Raw genomic sequence first — 27,902 nt, forward strand, 5'->3', positions numbered from 1 at the left:
TTTCAATGTAAGCAGCTGTCTCCTGGAAGTTTTCAGTCTTTTTAATATGTGGCTTTATAGCTGAAGGCCCCATCCAAAGTTGTGTTTCTTAATGTTAACAGGCCTCCCAAATGCTGCACAGACCTTTTTAATGATCTCAGTCAACTGCTGTCTGTGATCTGTGTTGATTCCGACTCTGTAATTATTGTTGGGGATTTTAACATCCATGTGGACAACCCCCAGGACAAAGGGACTAAAGACCTGAGTAACACTCTGGGCAACTTTGGGCTGGCTCAGCATGTAACAGAGGCCACACATAATAGAGGACACACTCTTGACCTCCAAGGGCTGAGCATTTCAAAGGTTACTGTGTCTGATGTGGGCCTGTCTGATCATTACTGTTTTTTCTTTGAAAGTAAAATTTCAGCACACACAAATATATCAACAGCAGTGATCACAAAACGGTGTATAACTGAATACAGTAGTGAGATCTTTAACCAGGTCTTCCCATTAACACCTGAGCTGTCCAGAGGTTCATTCAATGAGCTCGTCAATAGCTTCAATGCTAAAATGTTAAATGTTATGGACACAATTGCTCGGATTAAGGTGAAGGTTATCTCTGGAAGGAAAAAGTCTCCATGGAGCAACTCCACACTGGTGAAAAATGAAAAAAGAGAGTGTAGGAAAGCTGAGCACAGATGGAGAAAAAAAAACTTTCAGGTTCATTATGACATCTATAAAGAGAAACTTCACAATTATAATTTATAACTGAGGAGTGCAAGGAGGTCCTACTTCTCTGCCATCATCACCAAAAACAGTCATAATGCTCGGGTCTTATTTTCTACAGTTGACAGGCTAACAAACCCTCCTGTGTCAGTGGCAGCTGAACTTCATTTGACCATGGCCTGCAATGACTTCACAGAAAAAATCCAAAAGATTAGACAAGCAATTGGTACATCAACAGCAGATTCAGGATATGTACTGTGTCCACCGAAACACTGTTTAAACACCATGAAACAGTTTCACCCTATTAACAGCAAAGACCTGGAGGACATCTTAGGTCAACTGAACTCCTCCTCTTGCTGTTTAGATGTCCTGCCAACAAGTTTTTTCAAAAAGGTCTCAAAAACTTTGGAGTCAGACCTGTTACAGATCGTCAACTTTTCTTTAATATCAGGTGTGTTTCCAGAATCACTAAAAACTGCTGTAATAAAACCTATACTGAAAAAGGACAATCTTGACAAGACACAAATGAACAACTACAGGCCGATCTCAAATCTCCCATTTTTAAGTAAGATCATTGAAAAAGCAGTTTCTCAACAGCTCAATTACTTCTTAACACAGAATAACTGCTATGATGCTTTCCAGTCAGGTTTTAGACAGAACCACAGCACTGAAACCACTCTGACCAAAGTGTTTAATGACATATGTCTGAATACAGACAGTGGAAAAATGTCAGTCTTAGTTTTACTGGCTCTCGGTGCAGCTTTCGATACAGTTGACCACAACATATTACTCAAACGACTGGAGAACTGGGCAGGTCTTTCAGGAACTGTACTAAACTGGTTCAAAACATACTTAGAAAACAGGAAATACTTTGTATCAATAGGTAACTTCATATCTGAGCAGACAAGTATCACATGTGGAGTTCCCCAAGGTTCCATCTTGGGACCCCTTCTGTTTAACATTTACATGCTCCCACTGGCACAGATTATAAAGAACAACAAAATAAACTATCATAGCTATGCAGATTAACACACATATATATCACAATGTCACCAGGAGACCGAGGCCCTGTACAGGCTCTTGATAAATGCATTGAGGAAATTAATGACCAGTGTTGGGTAAGTTACTTTAAAATAGTAACTTAGTTACATTACTAGTTACTTCTATCAAAAGTAACTCAGTTACTTCAAGTTACTCGTTACTTTCAAAGTAACTAGTTACTAGGGAAAGTAACTTTGGTTTTACTCAGAATTCTCTTGTTAATGTGTTGCTTCCACAACTTTGCCAGTCTTCTAGCTTGCTTACTTGCCACAAGTGCACTGTGCCACCTACCAATAGAAAGGAAAAGATAATGTGCATATTTCCACGAGAGAAATCCCACGGCTGGACCGTCATTGACCGCTGCCATGATTCTAGCCTACGTCACAGCGTCATGTGTGCCTTTTACATCCAACACAAAAACTGCAGTCGTGATGCTTTGATTGTACTCAACTTACTGTACTGTAACTCGGAAATTCTGCCTTCTGAATAGGAAGATGTAGGTAACACCAGACTGCAGATGAGCTGCATACAGGGCTGGACGGGGACAAAAAATCGGCCCGGGCATTTTGACTAGAGACTGGCCCACCATTATAGGAAAAATCATAAAGCCTTTGAATGAAAACAAACGCTGTTGTGACAGTGATGTTCACTGTTCTGATGGTATATATGCATCAATCGTTTGTTGTAAGATTGAGATAATTATTTTTTAAAAGCTAGACATTTTAAATGAGAATAAGAAAGAAAAGTATTTCTTTGTGCCCACCTCTCCCTGTTAATGCCCTACCTGGCCCCCCTGGCAAAACTTTGCTAGACCCGCCCCTGCACAGTTTCCAGCTGTCAGCTACCTAAAAAAGGATCCTGGGGTTATCTGTCTCTCAGAAACAGTTCATAACTTCCCTTCAACTCATTCATGTCACCTAAAAGATAAACCTGTTTTTCCATCACCTGTTCAGCTCTGATGATTCAGTAAGGATGTTTCCTGGTTTCATCTTCATGTTTCCCTCTCACCAGATAACCAAACCGACATCATGACCAGCAGCTTTTTTACAGCTGTGGCTCCAGCAAACATCAGTTGATACTAGAAATTAATATTAAATAAATTCTAACAACAGCTGATCAAGCTTAAACGTGCTGCTGTTGTTTAGCGCGACATCGACTGGTTTCCTATTTCTGGCGCAAAGTGGGCGATAAACAAACAAGAGAGCCGATCAGCTGATCATTGATCAGTTTTCATGATTGAAGTAGAAACGGGAGAGGGAGGGGGGAGAATGAAAGAAGAAGAGGCAGCTGTGCAGCGTAAAGACAGAATAACTCCAGCTTTGTGCCTTTTTCATTGTAGCTGAATTACGGGACAAACTGTTCCTTTTCGCCTCAATAAGAAACGCGTAATATTTTCTCTGAATACCAGACGGGACGGTTGGCAACTCTAATAACTTATGAACAAAATAAAGTTCAACATCATTAACTTCATAGCACCCACCCAGCTGTATAGAAACTCCGTCATGCTAGCTAATACGCAGTATGGAAAAAGTCAGAATAACGAAAATAAACTCCACCTAAACTTGGTTTATATCTGACCCAGATAGACTGCAGGTCATAACTTCTTACCTGAAGTTCAGTTCACACTTGGACCGGCGGCCGCCTCGGGTCTCTTTTCCTTCTGTGTCCCCTTTCCCTCATCCACCTGCTGCCTCCACCACTTGCTAATGTTACAGAATCTGTGGTGGAAGCTCCGCGATAGCCACCACACGAAGTAACGAGTAACGACCCTATCTAAATCCCAGTAACGACTAACGCGTTCCTGATTTTGGCATAATAACTAGTTACCGTGCTCGTTACCACAATAATAACGTAGTTACTGTAACGCGTTACTTAATAACGCGTTAGTCCCAACACTGTTAATGACTGGTTGTGCCACAATTTTCTCCAGCTAAATGAAAACAAAACTGAAGTAATAGTCTTTGGTGCCAAAGAAAAACGATTATAGGTCACCAGAGAACTTCAATCTATACACCTAAAAACCACAAACCAGACCTAAACTTAGAAAAACACATTAAGACAATAATAAAATCAGCTTACAATCACCTCAAGAATATTTCAAGGATAAAAGATCTGATGTCTCAACAGGACCTGGAAAAACTAGTCCATGCATTCATCTTTAGTAGGCTTGATTATTGTAACAGCATCTTTACAGGTCACCTAAAAAATCAGTCAGACAACTACAGCTTATTCAGAACTCTGCTGCTCGAGTCCTCACTAAGACCAAAAATGTGGACCACACCAGTCCAGCTCTGAGATCTTTACACTGGCAGCCTGTCCGTCAGAGGATAAACTTTAAAGTTCTGATGCTGGTCTATAAAGCTCTGAATGGTTTAGGACCAAAATACATCAGTGACCTCCCGACCCAGTATGAACGTTCCAGATCCCTCAGGTCATCTGGATCCGTTTTTTTTTTTATCAGTTCCCAGAGTCAGAACCAGACACGGAGAAGCTGCATTCAGCTTTTATGCTCCATATATCTGGGACAAACTCCCAGAAAGCCTCAGTTCAGGTGAAACACTCAGTTTATTTAAATCCAGGTTGAAGACTCGCCTGTTCTCAGCTGCATTTGAATAAAACACCAAATCCACACTTTAAGCTTAAATTTCAAAACTTACATTTTAACTACTGATTTTATCTACTGTTCTGATTTTATCTACTGTTTTTATTAATCAATTTTAAATCATGCTTTTTATTTGTTTTTGTTTTTTAATGTCTCTGTAAAGCACGTTGAATCACCTTGTTGTTGAATTGTGCTATATAAATAAACTTGCCTTGCCTTGCCTTGCCTTACAGGAACATCTGTGCCGAGTATAACCTGGAAGTCCTGAGGTCAAAATGGGAAATGCCCCCAAGGATGATGGAGAATGACCGAGCTAAGATCCTGTGGGACTTCCAGATACAGACGGACAAAATGGTGGTGGTAGACAAACAGAAGAAGACGGCCGTAGTGATCGATGTAGCGGTTCTGAATGACAGCAACATCAGGAAGAAGGAACACGAAAAGCTCGAGAAATACCAAGGGCTCAGCGAAGAGCTTGTGAAGATGTGGAGGGGGAAGGTAACAGTGGTCCCAGTGGTAATCGGAGCACTGGGTGCAGGGAACAGCTAAGAAACTGTCTTTAATAAGAATTTTTGGCATTGGTGCTTTAGCATAACATCAAGTATGTAGTCATTAAGTGTCCCTTAAATCAAGTAAGCTTGAAACTCACCTTAGACTAAGTACCTCATTATCCATAGCTACTACAGCAATATTAGTCATCACAGAGTGATGTGCTATTTACTTAATCACTTATCTTTGCTCATACACTTATTTTATTGTCCAGCTATCAACATAAAGAATGTGAGGCGCTTGACTACTAAAATACACACATTTTATTATATTTTTAGTTTTTTATTTCTATTTTATTAGTACTAGTCTTGTTATTTTTTGTTATTTTATTTTTTATTTTATTATTTTCTGTTTATTTCATTATCATGTCAGTTGATGCAACAATAAACTTCACAAATATGGGATAAATTAAGCATTCCTATCTTAAATCTTCTAGCAACTACAAAGACATAGATAAACTCATAACAACTCTAGTAACAATACAAATTAAAAGTTTTATCATCACCTCAACCTGTGCGCTTCCTTCCCAGAGTAAAGAAAATACAGCAGAGTAGGAACCATTGAGATGATCCACCACTTGTCCTGCAACACCAGCACCAAGGGTGGGGTTGTGCAGCCCGGCAAGTAAGACGTCTCCTCCATACTTCTTTGGACGGCCCATCAAGTCATATATTTTGATCAGAGCCTCCAGTTTATCCCCTATTTGCCACTGTCCCTCTCTCTTCCTGGGGAGAATGGTGAAGGTGCTGTGGGCTGGATCACTGATGCTGTTCATAATAAGAGGTGATGGTAAAGATGGGGTTTCAGGCCAAGCAATGGACTCTAACAGATGTTGTTCTTCAAGAGACTCCTCAGGGGACAGTGGTTTTAACTTGCAGAAGTTGTAATGTATGTCAACAGGTTGAGTTACAATGGCAGCTCTTGGGTAGGGGATGGTGTAGGTGGTGTTTATTTTCCTCTGAAACTGGAAAAGGGAGAGAGCATTGCAGTTATCTAAATGCTTCAAACAAAAGAAGTCTGTCTTTAGTTTTAAACACAATATAATCAATGATTCCTCTTGACATGACATTTCCTGCTTTCACTATCTTGCAATGTATAATGCATGTAAGCTGAATTTCCCTGAATTTTCCAGAGGAACTCACCCAAGCGATTAATAAAGTTTTATCTAGTCTAATCTAGCTCTTTATTCAATACAGTCATCATTAAATTATTACTTTACACCCGGATGTGTAAATGGGGGCTGGATCCAGGAAACGGTTAGTGAGGCTATAGGAGGCGTCTGTCCGGGTGGTCTGGGTGAAAACTCTTTGATTGTATGGTAAAGAAACATGGAATAGAGTGTGTGTGATAGGTCAAAAAAGAAAAATTTAAAAAGGGGGAAGGGGAAAAAAGAGAGTGGTTTTCCTAAAAATGGTTTCCTCAGCGTGAACCGGCTAAAAAGGTGGAAGAGCAACTGGGGGAGGAAGATACACAAGTGTTTGTAATCAAGGTGACATCATGAGATTTAAGAGAAACAAAATTAGAAACAAAACAAGTAGCCATAATGATCATGGGGCCGTCTGTTTCATGAAATATTTTCATGAAAATAATCATTCAAAATAATCATTATTATTTTGTTAGTTATCATAAAAGTACCATGTGTGTAGTTGCATCACTTTGACATTTCAGAAAATACAAATGTCTGGAAAAAAAAATATTATTTGTTGAAATTATTCCAGAAGACTAATGGTATCATACATTTGGATAATTTTGAAAATGAAATAGCAGAGCATGTCATTTTGAACTCATTGTAAAACAGCGTATTCAGCATATAAACAGCATTTCCTGTTAAAAGTCCCTTAGTCTGTTCATTTTTAGTCACAGTTGTGTCACCTGACATTATGATTTATTTATTTATTATTATTTAAATTAATCTAAACACATTCAAGCTAAAACCGTTTTCTACAATGTGTCCCGGCACTGGGTCTGGTGACCCTGTGTTTGTGATTTTGATTTAAGTTGTATTCTTTGAATTATTGTATTCTGTTTGTGTTATATTCAGTGTTCAATATTAAAATCTGTAACATAATGTTTGGAGTTTAGTCTGTTACTGTTACTATTATTACCATTTCTTTTTGGAGCAATTGTAACCCACATATTTTCCTTAGTAATAAAGTATTCTGATTCTGATTGTTTCAGGATGACCTGCCATTATCCAATGACACGATCCAGGGTTAACTGATGGCACAATCATAGCTGGACTGCCCATCGGGCATACCGGGCATTTGCTCGGTGGGCCGATAGTGATTTTTCTTTTTATGGGCCAATGATTTTTAAAAAAAAAATTTTTGTAACGGTATAAACAATGAAAGGGGGTGGATTAGCCAGATGCTGGCCAGTGTGTAAAAATAACTCAGTTGTTTGGTGGTGGATATGGCGTAGGTTCTGCAGATTCAGTAACATTAGCAAGTGGTGGAGGCCAGCAGGTGGATGAGGGAAAGGGGAGGCAATAGGAGAGACCCAAGGCGGGGCCGGTCCGAGTGTCAGGTGAATTGAACTTCAGGTAAGAAGTTATGACCTGCAGTCTATCTGGGTCAGATATAAACCAAGTTTAGGTGGAGTTTATTTTTGTTGGGCTGAGTTTTTACAGTCAGTTACAATAACTTGTACTTCGTACTAGCTAGCATGACGGAGTTTCTATACAGCTGGGTGGGTGCTATGATGTTACTGATAGTGAACTCTATTTTATTCATAAGGTTAGTTAGTAAAGTTGCCAACCGTCCCGTAAAAACGGAATCGTCCCGTATTCATGACCACAGCTGTAAAAGCTGCTGGTCATGATATCGGTTTGGATATGTGGTGAGAGGGAAACATGAAGATAAAACCAGGAGATGTCCTTACTGAATCATCAGAGCTAAACAGGTGATGGAGAAACAGGTTTACCTTTTAGGTGACATGAATGAGTTGAAGGGAAGTTATGAACTGTTTCTGAGAGACAAATAACACCAGGATCCTTTTCTAAGTAGCTGACAGCTGGTAACTGTGCAGGGGCGGGTCTAGCAAAGTTTTGCCAGGGGGGCCAGGTAGGGCATTAACAGGGAGAAGGGGGGACAAAGAAGTACTTTTCTTTCTTATTCTCATTTAAATTGTCTGGCCATTATTAAATAATTATCTGAAGCTTACATTCAAAGTTTTTATCTGACGTAAAATGTATAGAAATCATACATATACCAACAAGACAGTGTACATCACTGTCACAACAGCGTTTGTTTTCATTCTAAGGCTTTATGGCTTTAATACCTGGTGGGCTGGTCTCTAGTCCAAATGTCCGGGCTGATTTTTTGTCCCAGTCCAGCCCTGGGCACGACACGCAGTGAATTAATCTGAGAAGGTGCATCAAAAAATAAATGGCCGCGCCAGCAGTGCACATCTCAAATTAGCTTGCATATACACATTAGTTGTGCCGCTTCTTATTGATGGCATCTTAGCTAACAACCCCAACTACCAGATTCAACTTGTAATTGGCTAAAAAATAACTTAGCCTACTGGTGAGAGGGACGTTGTTAGCTCTCCAATTTCCGACACTTCAAAAGCTTCAGGAGCTTTCCGCTCAGCACAGCATCAGCGCCACGGAAATACACAGATGCATCCGTAGACTCGAGACAGAATTCACAATGCCTTTTTGGGACTTTCTGGTCCAATGTTTTCTTTTCTGATCAAACCAGAAAGCTTTAATTAGCAGCTAGATTTGTCTCGCATTAACTGGCTGAGTTAATGCCAGTTAATGCAACATTGAAACAGCTGGAATTCACAGCTGTGCATGTTCATGGAGCTTGCATTTTCGCCTGATGGACATCACTACCTGACAAGTTTAACTGTCTTCAGAACATTGCAGAGGCCTTGTTGACAGTATTTGGTTCTACATATCTGTGTGAGCAGATTTTCTTTCACATGAAGAGTGTCCTCAGGTAGCTGTCTGAATGCTGGACACTTGGAGACCTGTGTCTCTGAGTGGGAGACCAGAGATAAAATTAACATGTGTATCCCTGTATTAACAAACATGCCATATTGGGCTAGTTTATTAGGGCCTGAGCACTGAGAGTGCGAAGGCCCTATTGTATCTGCTCCGTTTCTTCTTCTTATTATTATTATTAGGGCCCGAGCACTGAGAGTGCGAAGGCCCTATTGTATCTGCTCCGTTTCTTCTTATTATTATTATTATTATTATTAGGGCCCGAGCACTGAGAGTGCGAAGGCCCTATTGTATCTGCTCCGTTTCTTCTTCTTATTATTATTATTAGGGCCCGAGCACTGAGAGTGCGAAGGCCCTATTGTATCTGCTCCGTTTCTTCTTATTATTATTATTATTAGGGCCCGAGCACTGAGAGTGCGAAGGCCCTATTGTATCTGCTCCGTTTCTTCTTCTTCTTATTATTATTATTATTAGGGCCCGAGCACTGAGAGTGCGAAGGCCCTATTGTATCTGCTCTGTTTATTATGATTATTATTATTATTAGGGCCCGAGCACTAAAAGTGCGAAGGCCCTATTGTATCTGCTCCGTTTATTATTATTATTATTATTATTATTATTATTAGGGCCCGAGCACTAAAAGTGCGAAGGCCCTATTGTATCTGCTCCGTTTATTATTATTATTATTATTATTATTATTATTAGGGCCCGAGCACTAAAAGTGCGAAGGCCCTATTGTATCTGCTCTGTTTATTATTATTATTAGGGCCCGAGCACTAAAAGTGCGAAGGCCCTATTGTATCTGCTCCGTTTATTATTATTATTATTATTATTATTATTAGGGCCCGAGCACTGAGAGTGCGAAGGCCCTATTGTATCTGCTCCGTTTCTTCTTATTATTATTATTATTAGGGCCCGAGCACTGAGAGTGCGAAGGCCCTATTGTATCTGCTCCGTTTCTTCTTCTTCTTATTATTATTATTATTAGGGCCCGAGCACTGAGAGTGCGAAGGCCGTATTGTATCTGCTCTGTTTATTATGATTATTATTATTATTAGGGCCCGAGCACTAAAAGTGCGAAGGCCCTATTGTATCTGCTCCGTTTATTATTATTAGGGCCCGAGCACTGACAGTGCGAAGGCCCTATTGTATCTGCTCTGTTTATTATTATTATTATTATTATTATTATTATTTCGGCAAATGAATCGGCCTTTTGAGGGCCTAAACATGCTCAAAAACTCATGAAATTTTGCACACGCGTCAGGTCTCGTGAAAATTTACGTATTTTAATGTTCTCAGACATGGCCAGGGAAAATTGCCTCAGTAGCGCCACCTAGAAAAATGAAAAACGCGAGCCCCCAGTATCTGTATGACCTACATGCTTGAAATTCGGTACACATATCTACCTTTCAGAGTCGACCAAAAAAGTCTGTTATGGCCATGTCCTAAACCCAACAGGAAGTCCGCCATTTGGACGTGAATATGACATTTTGGCTCTAATTTTGCCATTTCCATACCTCGAACTTTTGCGAACTCCTCCTTGGGATTTAGTCGTATAAGCCTCATCCTTGGTCAGTTTCAACTACACACCTGGGCCATGTTAAATTGCGGAGCTTGTGAGTTTTCATCATACGGTGAGGCCGTGGCGCCATGGCGAATTTCGATGACTCGCCATGAAAATCTTATTGCCTCTCATTCTGTCATACATTGTCCGATCTGGACCAAAGAGCACACATATGATAAGGCTCCAGCCCTGAACATATTTCAACTGCCATATTTGACATTAAGGACAGCGCCACCTAGTGGGAACAGGAAATGTCATGTTTTACACTTTGGGGTACAGTATAGTGATGGGTGACATCTGCAGCCTCAAATTTCTCCAGGAAAGCCTTAAGGAGTTGGTCTTGGGTTACAGTGAAAACTGTGACTTTTCACAAAAGGGTGTAACCTCAGCAGCATGGCGAACTTTGATGTCTCGCCATGAAGAAACAAATTAGTATAACTCCATGAAATTCCGTCTGATTAGTACCAGACTTTACAGGCATGATGTCACACCTGCCCTGAACAAATTGATATGCCCATTGTCAGGAATACGCAGAGCGCCACCTAGTGGGAACAGGAAATGTCATGTCTTACACTTTGTTGTACTAATTTTCACAGGTTCAATGTGGCCACCTCAAAAGCGGTGAATATCACCATCAGTCCTTCATGATTCTTCAGTGAGAAAATTGTGACTTTAAACTTAACGGCGCACCCTGGTGGCAATGCGGTTCACCATGAAAAATGAAGTGGCTTTTGAGGGGCTTGGAAAGTTTATAGAGGCTTGAAAATTGGCCCACAACTACAATGTAATGAAGGCTTTGTTGTTATCTGATCATTTTCCTTGAATAGCGCAGAACGGCTCAACAGCGCCCCCTACAAAATGTCAAAACATCAGCCCCTGCTCTGTGTTTTATGTATGAGTCTGAAACCTGGTAAGCTTATAGAAGATATCAAGATGTACAAAAAAGTCTCTTGGAGCAATATCCCAAATCCAACAGAAAGTCAGCCATTTTAAAATTAATGTGTAATTTTGGCGACATTTTCCCCTCTTTTCAGGCTCCGTACTTTGACAAACTCCTCAAAGGGATTTCATTAGATTAAACCGATCTCCAGTGCATGGAATCTGAAGACCTTTGTGATGTTAAATGGCGAAGCTTTTTACGTTCAGGGAAACAGGGTGGTCATGGCGGCACGTGGAGTTTGAATCACTCGCCAAAAAGCAGTAATCTGCTGTTTACTCAAAAACACAATGTCTAATCTCTCCGAAAACATTGCAGGCATGATAAGAGTCGAGCTCGAAAACGTTTGTTATGCCATTTGTCAGTAATGGTTAGAGCGCCACCTAGTGGAACGAGTGTAATCATTACTGAATGAGATGAAATTTAAGCTAGTGGTTCTACTTAGGAATTCGATCAATGTGACATCAGTTCGGACTTGCTGGTTTTAGGTGTTGGGCGTGGCTCGACGTGCCAGGGTGCGAGGGCCCTCATAACGCTGCTTGCAGCTTTAATTATTATTATTATTTTTCACCGAAATGAATTGCCTTTTTGAGGGCTTTAACATGCTCAAAAACTCATGAAATTTTGCACACATGCCAGGTCTGGTGAAAAATTTTGTATTTTAATGGTTTTACCTATGAGCACTGGGAAATGGCTCTAGGGCGCCACCTATGTGTTGTTAAATGCAGCTCTACGACCACATTTTTTGAGCTACATGTATGAAATCTGGCACACATGTGTATCATGCCGAGTCGGACAAAAAAGTCAATTGGCCCATTGACGCAAACCCAACAGGAAGTCCGCAATTTAGAAGTGATAGTGACATTTTGGCTCTAATTTTGCCATTTCCATGCCTCGAACTTTTGCGAACTCCTCCTTGGGGTTTGAATGTATAAGCTTCATCTTTGGTCAGTGTCAACTACAAACCTGGGCCATGTTAAATTGCGGAGCTTTTGAGTTTTCAAAATACAGTGAGGCCGTGGCGCCATGGCGAATTTTGATGACTCGCCATGAAAATCTTATTGCCTCTCATTCTGTCATACATTGTCCGATCTGGACCAAAGAGCACACATATGATAAGGCTCCAACCCTGAACATATTTCAACTGCCATATTTGACATAAGGGCCAGCGCCACCTAGTGGGAACAGGAAATGTCATGTTTTACACTTTGGGGTATAGTATTGTGATGGGTGACATCTGCAGCCTCAAATTTCTCCAGGAAAGCCTTAAGGAGTTGGTCTTGGGTTACAGTGAAAACTGTGACTTTTTGCAAAAGGGTGTGACCCCGAAAGCATGGCGAACTTTGATGTCTCGCCATGAAGAAACAAATTAGTGTAACTCAATGAAATCCAGTCTGATCAGTACCAGACTTTACAGGCATGATGTCAGACCCGCCCTGAACAGATTGATGTGCTCATTGTCAGGAATACGCAGAGCGCCACCTAGTGGCAACAGGAAATGTCATGTCTTTAATTTTGTTGTACTGATTTTCACAGGTTCATCGTGGCCACCTCAAAAGCGGTGAATATTACCAGGAGACGCTCATGATGCTTCAGTGAGAAAATTGTGACTTTAAACTGAACAGCGCACCCTACTGGCAACGCGGTTCACCATGCAAAATGAATTGGCTTTTGGGGGGCTTGGAAAGTTTAAAAAGTCTTGAAATTTGGCCTAAAGCGTCAATGTGATGAAGGCTTTGTTGTTATGTGATCATTTTCCTTCAATAGCTTAAAATGGCTCCGCAGCGCCCCCTACAAAATTTGAAAACAACAGCCCCTGCTCTGTGTTTTATGTATGAGTCTGAAACCTGGGAAGCTTATAAGAGATATCAAGATGTACAAAAAAGTCTCTTGGAGCAATATCCCAAATCCAACACAACGTCAGCCATTTTAAAATTAATGTGTAATTTTGGCGACATTTTACCCTCTTTTCAGGCAACGTACTTTGACAAACTCCTCCAAGGGATTTCATCAAATTGACCCAATCTCCAGTGCGTGGAATCTAAAGACCTTTGTGATGTTAAATGGCGAAGCTTTTTACGTTCAGGGCAACGGGGTGGTCGTGGCGGCACGTGGAGTTTGAATCACTCGCCAAAAAGCAGTAATCTGCTGTCACTCAAAAACACAATGTCCAATCTCTCCCAAACATCGCAGGCATGATGAGACTCGAGCTCGGAAATGTTTGTTATGCCATTTGTCAGTAATGGTTAGATCGCCACCTAGTGGGACAACTATAATCATGATTGAATGAGATGAAATGTTAGCTGGTGGTTAAATGCATGAATTCCATCAATGTGACATCAGATCGGATGTGCTGGTTTTAGGTGTTGGGCGTGGCTCGACGCGATGGGTGCGAGGGCCCTCATAACGCTGCTTGCAGCTTTAATTATTATTATTTTTCATTGAAATAAATTGCCTTTTTGAGGGCTTTAACATGCTCAAAAACTCATGAAATTTTGCACATATGCCAGGTCTGGTGAAAAATTTTGTATTTTAATGGTTTTACATATGAGCACTGGGAAATGGCTCTAGAGCGCCACCTATGCCTTGTTAAATGCAGCCCTATGACCACATCGTTTGAGCTACATGTATGAAATCTGGCACACATGTGTATGATGCCAAGACGAACAAAAAAGTCTGTGGGCCCATTGATACAAACCCAACAGGAAGTCCGCAATTTAGAAATGAAGGTCACATTTTAGCACTAATTTTGCCATTTCCATGCCTCGAACTTTTGCGAACTCCTCCTTGGGATTTAGTCGTATAAGCTTCATATTTGGTCAGTTTCAACTACACACCTGGGCCATGTTAAATTGCGGAGCTTTTGAGTTTTCACAATACGGTGAGGCCGTGGCGCCATGGCGAATTTCGATGACTCGCCATGAAAATCTTATTGCCTCTCATTCGGTCTTACATTGTCCGATCTGGACCAAAGAGCACACATATGATAAGGCTCCAACCCTGAACATATTTCAACTGCCATATTTGACATCAGGGACAGCGCCACCTAGTGGGAACAGGAAATGTCATGTTTTACACTTTGGGGTACAGTATTGTGATGGGTGACATCTGCAACCTCAAATTTCTCCAGGAAAGCCTTAAGGAGTTGGTCTTGGGTTACAGTGAAAACTGTGACTTTTCACAAAAGGGTGTAACCTCAGCAGCATGGCGAACTTTGATGTCTCGCCATGAAGAAACAAATTAGTATAACTCAATGAAATCCAGTCTGATCAGTACCAGACTTTACAGGCGTGATGTCAGATGTAACCTGAACAGATTGATATGCCCATTGTCAGGAATACGCAGAGCGCCACCTAATGGCAACAGGAAATGTCATGTCTTACACTTTGTTTTACTGATTTTCACAGGTTCATCGTGGCCACTTCAAAAGCGGTGAATACCACCATCAGTCGCTCATGATGCTTCAGTGAGAAAATCATGACTTTAAACTGAACGGCGCACCCTGGTGGCAACGCGGTTCACAATGAAAAATAAAGTAGCTTTTGAGGGGCTTGGAAAGTTTAAAAGGTCTTGAAATTTGGCGCACACCTTCAATGTGATGAAGGCTTTGTTGTTATGTGATCATTTTCCTTGAATAGCGAAAAATGGCTCCACAGCGCCCCCTACAAAATTTCAAATCAACAGCCCTTGCTCTGTGTTTTATCTATGAGTCTGACACCTGGTAAGCTTATGGAAGATATCAAGATGTACAAAAAAGTCTCCTGGAGAAATATCCGAAATCCAACAGGAAGTCAGCCATTTTAAAATTAATGTGTAATTTTTGCGACAATTTCCCTTCTTTTCAGGCACCGTTCTTTGACGAACTCCTCCAAGGGATTTCATCAGATTGACGCGATCTCCAGTGCGTGGAATCCAAAGACCTTTGTTTTGTTAAATTGTGAAGCTTTTTACGTTCAGGGAAACGGGGTGGTCATGGCGGCACGTGGAGTCTCAATCACTCACCAAAAAGCAGTAATCTGCTGTCACTCGAAAACACAATGTCCAATCTTTCCCAAAGGTCGCAGGCGTGATGAGACTCGACCTCGGAAATGTTTGTTATGCCCTTTGTCAATAATGGTTATGCCGCCACCTAGTGGGACGACTATAATCATAATTGAATGAGATGAAATGTTAGCTGGTGGTTAAATGCATGAATTCCATCAATGTGACATCAGATCGGATGTGCTGGTTTTAGGTGTTGGGCGTGGCTCGACGCGCCGGGGGTGCGAGGGCCCTCATAACTAGGGTTGCCAACTCCCTGAGAAATAAATAAGGGACACCTCGTGGCCAGGGCCGGGCGACCCAGTTCCCAGTACCCTTCCCAGTGTGGTGAATTTTTTAGCTTTTTTGTGTGTGTGAAATTATTTTTTTAACCATTTGACTTTAATTTGATTTAAGTAGATGCGTATTCTTTGTGATATCAACACATGGGAAACAAAAATCATTTAGCCATTTATTTTTAGCTCAAAATGACAACATTAACACAATAAAACAGGTCTCTTTCTTAAACAGAAGCCTGTCACGTCAAAGCAAATCTTTCTTTAAAAGAACTCTGTCCTGCTTAACGTAAAATTATATAAATTAATAGAAAACAATAGAAAGAAAAATATTCTTGTAACAGTGCACATTTAGTGCATTTAGTACAATTGGCTTCAGTAGAGGCATTATTTCAGCTTTTGCTCGCGTTTGTAAACCCACTTGTTCCCATGATTACGCATCATAACTCATCATCATTATTCATCTATGTATTACTTTTATGTATTACTCATCTATTTGTTGTAATCATCTATCCTTGCAGTTGTCTATTACACAAAATAAATTATATTATCACACTTCTGGCCACATAGCGCTGATATTCACTGCACATGCCCATTTTAACCTTAACCAGAGGGTTTAACACAAACAAACCAGTGTTTACATACCATATCTGCTTCTGCCGTGGCCTGGTGGACAAAAATTGGTTAAGGGTTCCCCGAGCTTTCACGCCCCTCATGTTCTTCATGTGCCCACCATTAGAAGCATGCCTATGGAAAAAGTGCGCCGGCACACAGTGCAGTGCGCTTTATAGGTGTTATCGTGCACTTTTCCAGCCAGGTGTTTTCCTTTTCCCATTCTTCCCTGTACTTTTGCAGCCTTTTTTTCTTCCTCTGAGAGGAACAAACATTGCTGGTCTAATGCCGGGCTCACACTGTGCGATTTGTGGCCCATTTTGAGCCGATTTCTGAGTCGTGCGACCAATTTGGTGATTGGCCCGATTTTGGCCTTCATCGGGCATCGTGTAGCATACGTGGGGTGACGAGAAGCGATTAACACCTCACGACCAGCTCCCGATCATCAATCGCTCGTGAGGGTGTCACCGCAGCCGCTCACACTGCTCACGCGCAAACACATAAACGTCGGTGAAAAAAACGGAGCAGCACGACTGTGCAGTGTGTGATCTGGACACAAGCGATGGAGGCACAACTTGTAGAACTTTGGAAAGCTCAGCTTTCGATGTGGCATCACATCAAATTATCACGACCACAACAACCGTAAAAATAGTTGGATTTACATTGCTGCTCAATCACAGCTGCCTGATCAGTGTTTTTCATTAGCAATTTAGCAAAGTTGATGGTGGTGTGTGTCTGTGTGAGTGAAAGACAGAGAGCGAGAGCGAGCGACAGATTTTCTGTTATAACCTTCATTTTATGGAGGCACAGTGTGAGCACTCGGGTCACATCAGAGCATCGGGCGGTATAGTGTGAGACCCTGCATCGTGACCTACGAACTTAACCCATGCAAGCCAATCGTGCAGTTTGAAAATCGCACAGTGTTTGCCCAACTTCAGGTGTACTGTCGTCTGAGACTTTAACCGCAGTGTCGGCGTTTGTTTCCCTGTTGGCCATGCTTTTTGTTGTGGTCATCTGTTGTCTTCCGGTATTTTCTCCGCAAGCGACCTTTCCTCAACCAATGAGATGAGCGGTAATCTGAATTGTCATACTCGAATTGTCATAAGTGTGCTGTCAGCTCATTGGTCACAAAGCAGGAGTGGGGCTGGGAATTATGTTTTCAAACAAAGCGTTAATTACATTAAAACTTATAGACTACTTTTGATTCTCACTGTATTATGGGACAAAGTGCGTCCCTTTTCAGCTCAATACGGGACATGTACTTTTGTTTCTAAATACGGGACGATTCCGTTTTTTAAGGGACGGTTGGCAACCCTACTCATAACGCTGCTTGCAGCTTTACTTTTTCTTATCATTGTTGTGAGGAGACCATACATAGCATAACAAAGCATAACACAGTGGGCCCAAAATTCCGTCTACTTCAGGTCCCAAAGTCAAACGAACACTGCGGCATCACTGAGAGTTAAAAACTTTCTAAATTCTTTCACCTTAAATAAAATGATCAGCTTTGCTCCTTTACCAGGTGTAACAATTAAGTTTAACATCCAGGCATCCATGAAAATAGAATTTATTGAATTTAACGGAGTTAGAAGTTAGCAGACAGTTAGCAGGAAGTTAGCTCGCTGGTTTCGCTAGTTAGATAAACATGATATATCTATATCTATCTATCTATCTATATATATATATAGATATAGATATAGATATAGATATATATGTTCTGACAGAGATTTCTGGAAAAAAAAACGTACAGCTCTGCTATCACTTCCAACATGAATGAAGACAGAAAACTACACAATAGTGACGTTTGTAGGGTTACTAGAGTTGGGCTAGATGGTATATAATGCTGTGCTAGTGATCACTAGCGACGCAGCTATGTTAGCATAACAAAGCATAACACAGTGAACCTGGAGAATGAACGCAAACTTTTTTCCACTTGATAAAAGTTCCCGATGTTTTTTTGACAAATGCAATTGCATGGAAAATTGCTGTAAACGGACCAAACTTCAGTAGGTGAGAACAACTGAGATAATCCAGCCACAATATGAGGTTAGTCATTAATGTAAGATAAGATAACCTTTATTAGTCCCACATGTGGGAAATTTGTTTTGTTACAGCTAGAGATGGACCGATCCGATATTACGTATCGGTATACTGACCTAAATTACTGGATCAGATATCGGAGAGAAATAAAAAATGTAATCCAATCCATCACAAAACTTGCGACACGCCGTAACTAGCCTCATAACCTTAGCACGTCGGAGCAGTATGCATCACGTGATAGAGCGGCTGTGGCATGCGAGACCTGTCGGTGGTCTGGTTGAGCATTTGGAGCTTCGCTACCAACCCGGCATTTCATCTCCGACAAAGTTGTCCCCGAGAGAAGTAAAGCAAGTGTGTAAGTCCATCTCTGAATGTTTGTAAAGCATTCCCACGTTAAGCTTAACAACCGATTTATGGAGCGACTGCCTCTTCTCTCTCTCCCACTGCTACTTCAATCATGAAACTGCTTAATGATCAGCTGATCGGCTTTTCTGTCGCGACTCCGTCTCTATTCTTTGTTTTTGGCCCACTTTGCACCAGAAAGAGGGACCCGTGGATAAACAACAGCAGCACGTTTGAGCTTGATAAGCTGTTGTTAGAATTTATTTAATATTACTTTCTACACCAGGATCCTTTTCTATGTAGCTGACAGCGGGTAACTGTGCAGGGGCAGATCTAGCAAAGTTTAGCCAAGGGGGCAGGTAGGGCATTAACAGGGAAAAGGGGGGCACAAAGAAATACTTTTCTTTCTTATTCTCATTTAAAATGTAAGTAAGCTATAATACTTTTTCCTTTGGGAAGGCATCATCTGTGCAGTCTGCAATTCTGTTAAAGAAAGATGTTGAATCTATTTAATATTTCTTGAAAAATAATTGATTTCTGTGCATTTTTTTTCACACTGTATCAAATTAAGGTTGATTACGTCGATTAGGCATAATGAGGTGGAGCGTGAGGGGTGGTTCCCTATTGTCTTTTACGCTAAGTACTCTTTAAAATACCAGAATAGGGAGGATGGTGTAGGTTTAAGTTTATTAGATTGATCAGTATTGCTGAACTATGAAATATTTTTTTGCAAACAGGTATAACAGAATAGCTTTAGTGTTGTTGTTTTTTGAACTTTAGTATGAACTTATACAAAATGCAGCAAGATATTAAAAAAACAGTTTTATTGATTAAAAAACACTATATCGGATTCATATCGGTATCGGCAGATATCCAAATTTATGATATCGGTATCGGACATAAAAAAGTGGTATCGTGCCATCACTAGTTACAGCAGAAAGTGGACAGTGCAAAGTTACATAGCAAAAAATAGAAAAACACTGGAACAACATATACTGTTGTTTCAGTGTTTATACAGCAGCTACCAGAGAATTCAACATTAATGAATCAATGGTACGGAAGTTGAGGTAGCAAGAGGAATGAGTTGAGTAAAGTTTGACTTATCTGACTGTTTTGTTTTGTTTAATGCGCTTTATAATCCGGTGCGCCTTATGTATAAAAACAGACCTGTTTGTCAACAGTGCGCCTTGGTTTCTGTTTCTGTGTCTCCCCTGCGTTCCTGGTGTCATGTCTCTAGTTTAGGTTTTGTTCTGTATTCTTTTTATATCACTTTTTTCTCTGTGTGTTTTATGCTTGTCTTTGTTCTCTGTCACTATACCTTCCCTGTGTTCCAGTTATTTTTGTCTCTGTACTTGATGTTTCCTCTGTTCCCATGTCTTCCATGTTTCCACGTCTAGTCTGCGTTTTTATGAATGAAATGCTTCCAGTTTTGTCTCTATTTTTGCTTTCCCCTTGTCTCACTATGTCTGATTTGTCCCAGCTGTGTTTCCACCTGTTGCCCCAACCTTTCATTATCCTGCCTGTGTATTTTATTCCTCAGTCTGTCCCTGCTTGTTGTTGCGTCGTTAACCATCAAACCTCCTCGGTGCTGTGTAGTGATGCCTGAATCATGAACGAATTGTTCAATACTCAAGAATCACTTCACTGACTCATAAATCATGATTCACAAGCCCAACTGACTCACTGACTCATCCCTGTTGCTGTTAGTGACGGGTCGGTCGCGAACAAAATGGCTCTTAGAGCCGGATCTTTGAAGTGAACAATGCGAGCCGACTCCTTATTGGGAGCCGTGGGGTTTTTTTTCTTTCTCTTACCCACGCTTTCATTTTTTTTCACTTCACGCTGCAAGTCCCTTGTGTTTGCGTTGAGCAGAGACGGCAAACAGAGCCTTGCGATTGTGCCCCTCCCCCCTCTGCTCAGCGCTGAGTTGTGGGGGCAGGGGCGGTAGTTACACTCGCAACAGCAGTAGCACACAACAAGAGCAGGAGGGAGAGAGAAAGAAAGAGAGCCAAAAGCAACAAGAGACAACACCGTCCCATTGGAAAGGTACAGTAAAGAAAATGAGTGACACCAAGAAACGAAGCAAAGTCTGGAGCCATTTTGAATCTTATTGACAAAACAAAGGCAGAGTGTAGAGTCTACAAGAAAAGGATGTCATATAGAGCCGGCTCCAAAAAACAACATGCACAGGCACCTAAGAACTGTCCACCCATCAGTGCAATGGGAAGATAAAACGCAGTCAGTTGAGTGTGATATTAATATTTCTAAATGCCAACCTTTCCCTTAATTAAAGATCTGGGCGTTCTTTTTTTCACCCTTTTTTTCAATAGTTTAGTTTATGTTTAATTTTGTTTTGGTTTGCGGTGTTTTGTGTTGTTTCACTTTAAATTTGTTTAAAAGGAAAAAGCTTAAAATTTAAGTAGTTAAAAGTTGAAATGCATGAAATGTAAATAGTTGTTTTTTGTATTTTATAATTTATTTATTACATTTTATGTGGAGTGAATAAATAAAAGTATATTTACAGTGGCCCCTAGAGACAAAGCACATACAAACTCCAAAACAAACAGGTGTTTGACAAGGTCAGTGGTGTTGCCACAACACCTCACTTTTTTGCCACATGTATCGCAAACCACGTCTCAGCTGTTTGTGGAGGTAAAATACGTCCGCACATGACTCCAATTACGCTCAGCCATTGTTGTGAGTGCGCACACCAGGGGCTGCGACACATTTATACAGCTGTATTTCACACATGACTATGAAAGGCAGAAGAGGAAGTAGTTCCTTCGAATGTAGACAATCCGAATGTTATAGTTTCTTTCCACTGTGCTCCTGTTAATGATAAACTACAAATTTACCCTAAATTACTAAAATATCAATATTTTAATGTGAGAATCGATTCTAGAACATAAATGATTGGTATCGGAGGAATCGATTTTTCAGGATCGATCCGCACATCACTACTAATAGGATATTATGGTCAACAGTATTGAATGCTGCACTAAGGTCTAGCAGGACAAGCACAGAGATGAGTCCACTGTCAGAGGCCATAAGAAGATCATTTGTAACCTTCACTAAAGCTGTTTCTGTGCTGTGATGAGCTCTGAAACCTGACTGCAACTCTTCAAATAAGCCATTCCTCTGCAGATGATCTGTTAGCTGTTTGACAACTACTCTTTCAAGGATTTTTGATATGAAAGGAAGGTTGGAGATTGGCCTATAATTAGCTAAGACTGCCTGGTCTAGAGATGTATTTTTGAGTAAAGGTTTAACTACAGCCAGCTTGAAGGCCTGTGGTACATAGCCGGTTATTAGAGATAGGTTGATCATATTTAAGATCAAAGAATTAATTAACGGCAGGACTTCTTTGAGCAGTTTTGAAGGAATGGGGTCTAAAAGACATGTTGATGGTTTGGAGGAAGTAATTATTGAAGTTAACTCAGAAAGATCAATTGGAGAAAAAGAGTCTAACTTAACATCAATGGTACTAAGAGTAACTGTAGATAATATTACATCTGTGGGATGATTGTTGGTAAATTTTTCTCTAATGATAAAAATTTTATTTGTGAAGAAGTTCATGAAGTCATTACTAGTTAACGTTAAAGGGATGGTTGGCTCAACAGAGCTCTGACTTTTTGTCAGCCTGGCTACAGTGCTGAAGAGAAACCTGGGGTTGTTCTTATTTTCTTCAATCAGTGACGAATAGTAAGCTGTTCTGGCTTTGCGGAGGGCTTTCTTATAAAGCAACAAACTATTTCTCCCGGCTAAATGATGATCTTCTAAATTTGTGACACGCCATTTCCTCTCCAGCTTACGAGTCATCCGCTTTAGGCTACGTGTTTGAGAATTATACCACGTAGTCAGGTACTTCTGATTAGAGACCTTAGTTTTCACAGGACCTACAGTATCCAGAGTCGTACGTAGTGAGGAGGTAAAATTATTAACAAGATAATCGACCTCTGTTGGGGTAGCGTTCAGATAGCTGCTCTGCTCTGTGTTGGTACAGGGCATTGACGATGATAACAGTGGGTGGATTATATTCTTAAATCTGATTTATATGGAATATGGTTGAAGTAAACTAAAGTATAAAATACTTAGTCAGTAATTTTTTTAATAGTAACTTAACATTATATAATTTACATATAAAACTATGAATTGTAATTTTAAATGGTTTAAAAGCATGTAGAATAGCATATGTAGGCAAGTATATTTCTCCTTTTTTTAATCAAGAAGCAAAGACAAAAAGGGAAAAAAAAGAAACAGGGCAAAACCAAATCTACGCCCTTGAAGCTACCTGTCTGACAAGATTACCACTCATGACTCATATTTAATTGGATAGCAGTTCTGAACTCTAAAAACAGTAATTAACAACAGCAGTTGTTAGACATGCATATTTTTTCTTTCTCTCACTCTCTCTCTCACACTTTTTTCGCTTCACACCACACGCAAGCCTTTTGTTTGCACTGAGCAGAGGGAGGAGGGGTGGAAGTAGAACCGGCTCTCCACCTCTGCTCTACGTTGGTACAGGGCATTGATGATGATAACAGTGGGTGGATTATATTCTTAAACTTAGTTACAGCGCTTTCAGAAAAAACATCTACTGTTATAAAGTCTGCTCTCCACTGCGGTGTAATCAATTATTGTAAATGTAAATGTTATCAGGAAATGATCAGACAGGAGAGGGTTTTCAGGAAACACTGTTAAATGTTCAGTTTCTATGCCATATGTTAAAACAAGATCTAGAGTGTGATTAAAGTGGTGGGTGGGTTCTTTTACATTTTGAGAGAAACCAATTGAGTCTAATAACAGATTAAATGCCATGTTGAGGTTGTCATTTTTAGCATCTACATGGATGTTAAAATCACCCACAATAATTATTTTATCTGAGCTGAGAACTAAATTAGATTACAGGACATCTGATTACTTGTTCTTATCACTTAATAATGAAGAGTTCATCATATAGAAATAAAAAAAAACTGAAGTTTTGCGCTATTTGATCAACTTGCCAGCCTGCAGCACTAAAGGACTCCGTGAGAGACGTCCTTCTTGCCCTAGCAGCACCTGTCCCTCTCCTCCTGTTCAGTTCGCCTCAACATACGCTCGTCATATTCTGTGATATGATTTACTCTGAGGTGTTTGACAAGGTCAGTGGTGTTGCCACAACACCTCACTTTTTTGCCACATGTATCGCAAACCACGTCTCAGCTGTTTGCGGAGGTAAAATACGTCCGCACATGACTCCAATTACGCTCAGCCATTGTTATGAGTGCGCACGCCAGGGGCTGCGACACATTTATACAGCTGTATTTCACACATGACTATGAAAGGCAGAAGAGGAAGTAGTTCCTTCGAATGTAGACAATCCGAATGTTATAGTTTCTTTCCACTGTGCTCCTGTTAATGATAAACTACAAATTTACCCTAAATTACTAAAATATCAATATTTTAATGTGAGAATCGATTCTAGAACATAAATGATTGGTATCGGAGGAATCGATATTTCAGGATCGATCCGCACATCACTACTAATAGGATATTATGGTCAACAGTATTGAATGCTGCACTAAGGTCTAGCAGGACAAGCACAGAGATGAGTCCACTGTCAGAGGCCATAAGAAGATCATTTGTAACCTTCACTAAAGCTGTTTCTGTGCTGTGATGAGCTCTGAAACCTGACTGAAACTCTTCAAATAAGCCATTCCTCTGCAGATGATCTGTTAGCTGTTTGACAACTACTCTTTCAAGGATTTTTGATATGAAAGGAAGGTTGGAGATTGGCCTATAATTAGCTAAGACTGCCTGGTCTAGAGATGGCTTTTTGAGTAAAGGTTTAACTACAGCCAGCTTGAAGGCCTGTGGTACATAGCCGGTTATTAGAGATAGGTTGATCATATTTAAGATCAAAGAATTAATTAATGGCAGGACTTCTTTGAGCAGTTTTGTAGGAATGGGGTCTAAAAGACATGTTGATGGTTTGGAGGAAGTAATTATTGAAGTTAACTCAGAAAGATCAATTGGAGAAAAAGAGTCTAACTTAACATCAATGGTACTAAGAGTAGCTGTAGATAATATTACATCTGTAGGATGATTATTGGTAATTTTTTCTCTAATGATAAAAATTTTATTTGTGAAGAAGTTCATGAAGTCATTACTAGTTAACGTTAAAGGGATGGTTGGCTCAACAGAGCTCTGACTTTTTGTCAGCCTGGCTACAGTGCTGAAGAGAAACCTGGGGTTGTTCTTATTTTCTTCAATCAGTGACGAGTAGTAAGCTGTTCTGGCTTTGCGGAGGGCTTTCTTATAAAGCAACAAACTATTTCTCCAGGCTAAATGATGATCTTCTAAATTTGTGACACGCCATTTCCTCTCCAGCTTACGAGTCATCTGCTTTAGGCTACGTGTTTGAGAATTATACCACGGAGTCAGGTACTTCTGATTAGAGACCTTAGTTTTCACAGGACCTACAGTATCCAGAGTCGTACGTAGTGAGGAGGTGAAATTATTAACAAGATAATCGACCTCTGTTGGGGTAGCGTTCAGATAGCTGCTCTGCTCTGTGTTGGTACAGGGCATTGACGATGATAACAGTGGCTGGATTATATTCTTAAATCTGATTTATATGGAATATGGTTGAAGTAAACTAAAGTATAAAATACTTAGTCAGTAATTTTTTTAATAGTAACTTAACATTATATAATTTACATATAAAACTATGAATTGTAATTTTAAATGGTTTAAAAGCATGTAGAATAGCATATGTAGGCAAGTATATTTCTCCTTTTTTTAATCAAGAAGCAAAGACAAAAAGGGAAAAAAAAGAAACAGGGCAAAACCAAATCTACGCCCTTGAAGCTACCTGTCTGACAAGATTACCACTCATGACTCATATTTAATTGGATAGCAGTTCTGAACTCTAAAAACAGTAATTAACAACAGCAGTTGTTAGACATGCATATTTTTTCTTTCTCTCACTCTCTCTCTCACACTTTTTTCGCTTCACGCCACACGCAAGCCTTTTGTTTGCACTGAGCAGAGGGAGGAGGGGTGGAAGTAGAACCGGCTCTCCACCTCTGCTCTACGTTGGTACAGGGCATTGATGATGATAACAGTGGGTGGATTATATTCTTAAACTTAGTTACAGCGCTTTCAGAAAAAAACATCTACTGTGATAAAGTCTGCTCTCCACTGCGGTGTAATCAATTATTGTAAATATAAATGTTATCAGGAAATGATCAGACAGGAGAGGGTTTTCAGGAAACACTGTTAAATGTTCAGTTTCTATGCCATATGTTAAAACAAGATCTAGAGTGTGATTAAAGTGGTGGGTGGGTTCTTTTACATTTTGAGAGAAACCAATTGAGTCTAACAACAGATTAAATGCCATGTTGAGGCTGTCATTTTTAGCATCAACATGGATGTTAAAATCACCCACAATAATTATTTTATCTGAGCTCAGAACTAAATTAGATATAAAGGCTGAGAAATCACACAGAAACTCTGTGTAAGGCCCAGGTGGACGATAGATGATAACAAGTAAGACTGGTTTCTGAGTTTTACAGCTGGGGTGGACAAAGCTAAGCATCAGGCTTTCAAATGAATTAAAAGTCTGTCTTGGTCTTTCGTTAATTAATAGGCTGGTGTGAAAATTTGCTGCCACACCGCCCCCTCGACCTGTGCTTCGAGATTTCTGGTAGTTAGAATGACTCGGGGGTGTTGATTCATTTAAACTAACATAATCATCCTGCTGCAACCAGGTTTCTGTAAGGCAGAGTAAATCAATTTGTTGATCAATTATTAAGTCATGTACTAACAGAGACTTGGAGGAGAGAGACCTAATATTTAATAATCCACATTTCACTGTTTTACTCTTTGGTTCAGATGTGGATACTGTATTGTTCTTTCTTTGTAATTGTTTATGTTAAAGTTGTTTGTTGCTGGTTTTTAGTTTGTTTTTTGTCTTTTTGGAAGCTGACACAGTCTCTATGGAGATGGGTTTTTGGGGGGTAGCAGGAGGAGAGAAGCTGCAGAGAGGCGTGTAAGACTGCAACTCTGCTTCCTGGTCCCAACTCTGGATAGTCATATTTTGAGGGGTTTAATAAATTTGTCCATATTTCTAGAAACGAGAGCTGCTCCATCCAAAGTGGGATGAATGTCGTCTCTCCTAACAAGACCAGGTTTCCTCCAGAAGGTTTGCCAATTATCTTTGAAGCCCACATCGTTTCTGGGACACCACTCAGACAACCAGCAATTTAAGGAGAACATGCGGCTAAACATGTCACTCCTGGTCTGATTGGGGAGGGGACCAGAGAAAACTAAAGAGTCCGACATTGTTTTGGCAAAGTTACACACCGATTCAATATTGATTTTAGTGACCTCTGATTGGCATAACTGGTTGTCATTACTGCCGACATGAATTATGATTTTACTGAATTTACGTTTACCCTTAGCCAGCAGTTTTAAATTATACTTATTATACTATGAAAAAAGAATGCATTTAAAAGTTTTTAATTAAATTGCTAAGCAGATAAGCTACTCAGAAACACCACTGTGTTTGAGCAGGAACAAGAAGTGATACTCTACCACAGAGCGAGCGAACACCAAGTGACAGCACCACCAAGGGTGCCAGTAAAAAGTAAAAAGAATCAAATTTACCATCACTAGTGCTGTGTGCTTTTCTTAAATGTCCTTAGTATTTTTCCTAGGTCTTTGTGCCAGTTTAGTTCCCAACTTATTTCATGTTTCTAGTTTCTTGTTTATTTTTTTCCTGTATTCAGTGTGGAGTTTTTCCAGCAAAAGAAGCTGCCATTTTAAGCTTACTTTTCCGTGTTTTCCGTGTCCTGCATTAGTGTCCTTCGTCCTGCCTGCCACACAGACTAACCATGACAGACAGAACAAACCATGACTTGAAAATATAAATTTAAAAAGAAATGTTACACTCTGGCACAGAGTTAAATGCCAGCATTCAGACATTAAACAGACTTTGACAGGACTGCAGAAATTCACAACACTGACATCCATGCTCACCACAGGTGTTCCTGGGTGTTTTGTTCCATCTTGCTTTGTTCTGTATCCTGCCTTATGTTTCAACATATAAAAAAAGAAAATTAAAAAAAATTCTCACCTCGAGAATGTCCATGACATATATCATGAAGATGAATACAAAAACAGCCAATAGTAAGAAAATGCAGCCACATTTCGGAAGGCGAGAATAAACCTGCATTTTACAAAGTGGAGACATTGTAAATAAA

The 27,902-nt window shown here is 40.2% G+C and overlaps 1 protein-coding gene across 1 annotated transcript in view; it reads right to left on the bottom strand.

The window, feature by feature from the left end:
* LOC102792745 (NXPE family member 3-like) overlaps positions 1 to 27,902 on the bottom strand; it is a 40,851-nt gene extending 12,949 nt beyond the window's left edge. The window contains exons 1-2 of the mRNA XM_087832598.1: positions 27,776 to 27,902; positions 5,403 to 5,861 (exon numbers count right to left, since the gene is read on the bottom strand). Coding sequence (XP_087688724.1) covers positions 5,403 to 5,861; positions 27,776 to 27,892 — 576 coding nt within the window. The 5' untranslated portion in view covers positions 27,893 to 27,902. The remainder of the gene's footprint in view (positions 1 to 5,402; positions 5,862 to 27,775) is intronic.

Source organism: Neolamprologus brichardi, chromosome 3, assembly GCF_056152115.1.
Source record: "Neolamprologus brichardi isolate AB-2024 chromosome 3, ASM5615211v1, whole genome shotgun sequence".
NCBI lineage: Eukaryota > Metazoa > Chordata > Actinopteri > Cichliformes > Cichlidae > Neolamprologus > Neolamprologus brichardi.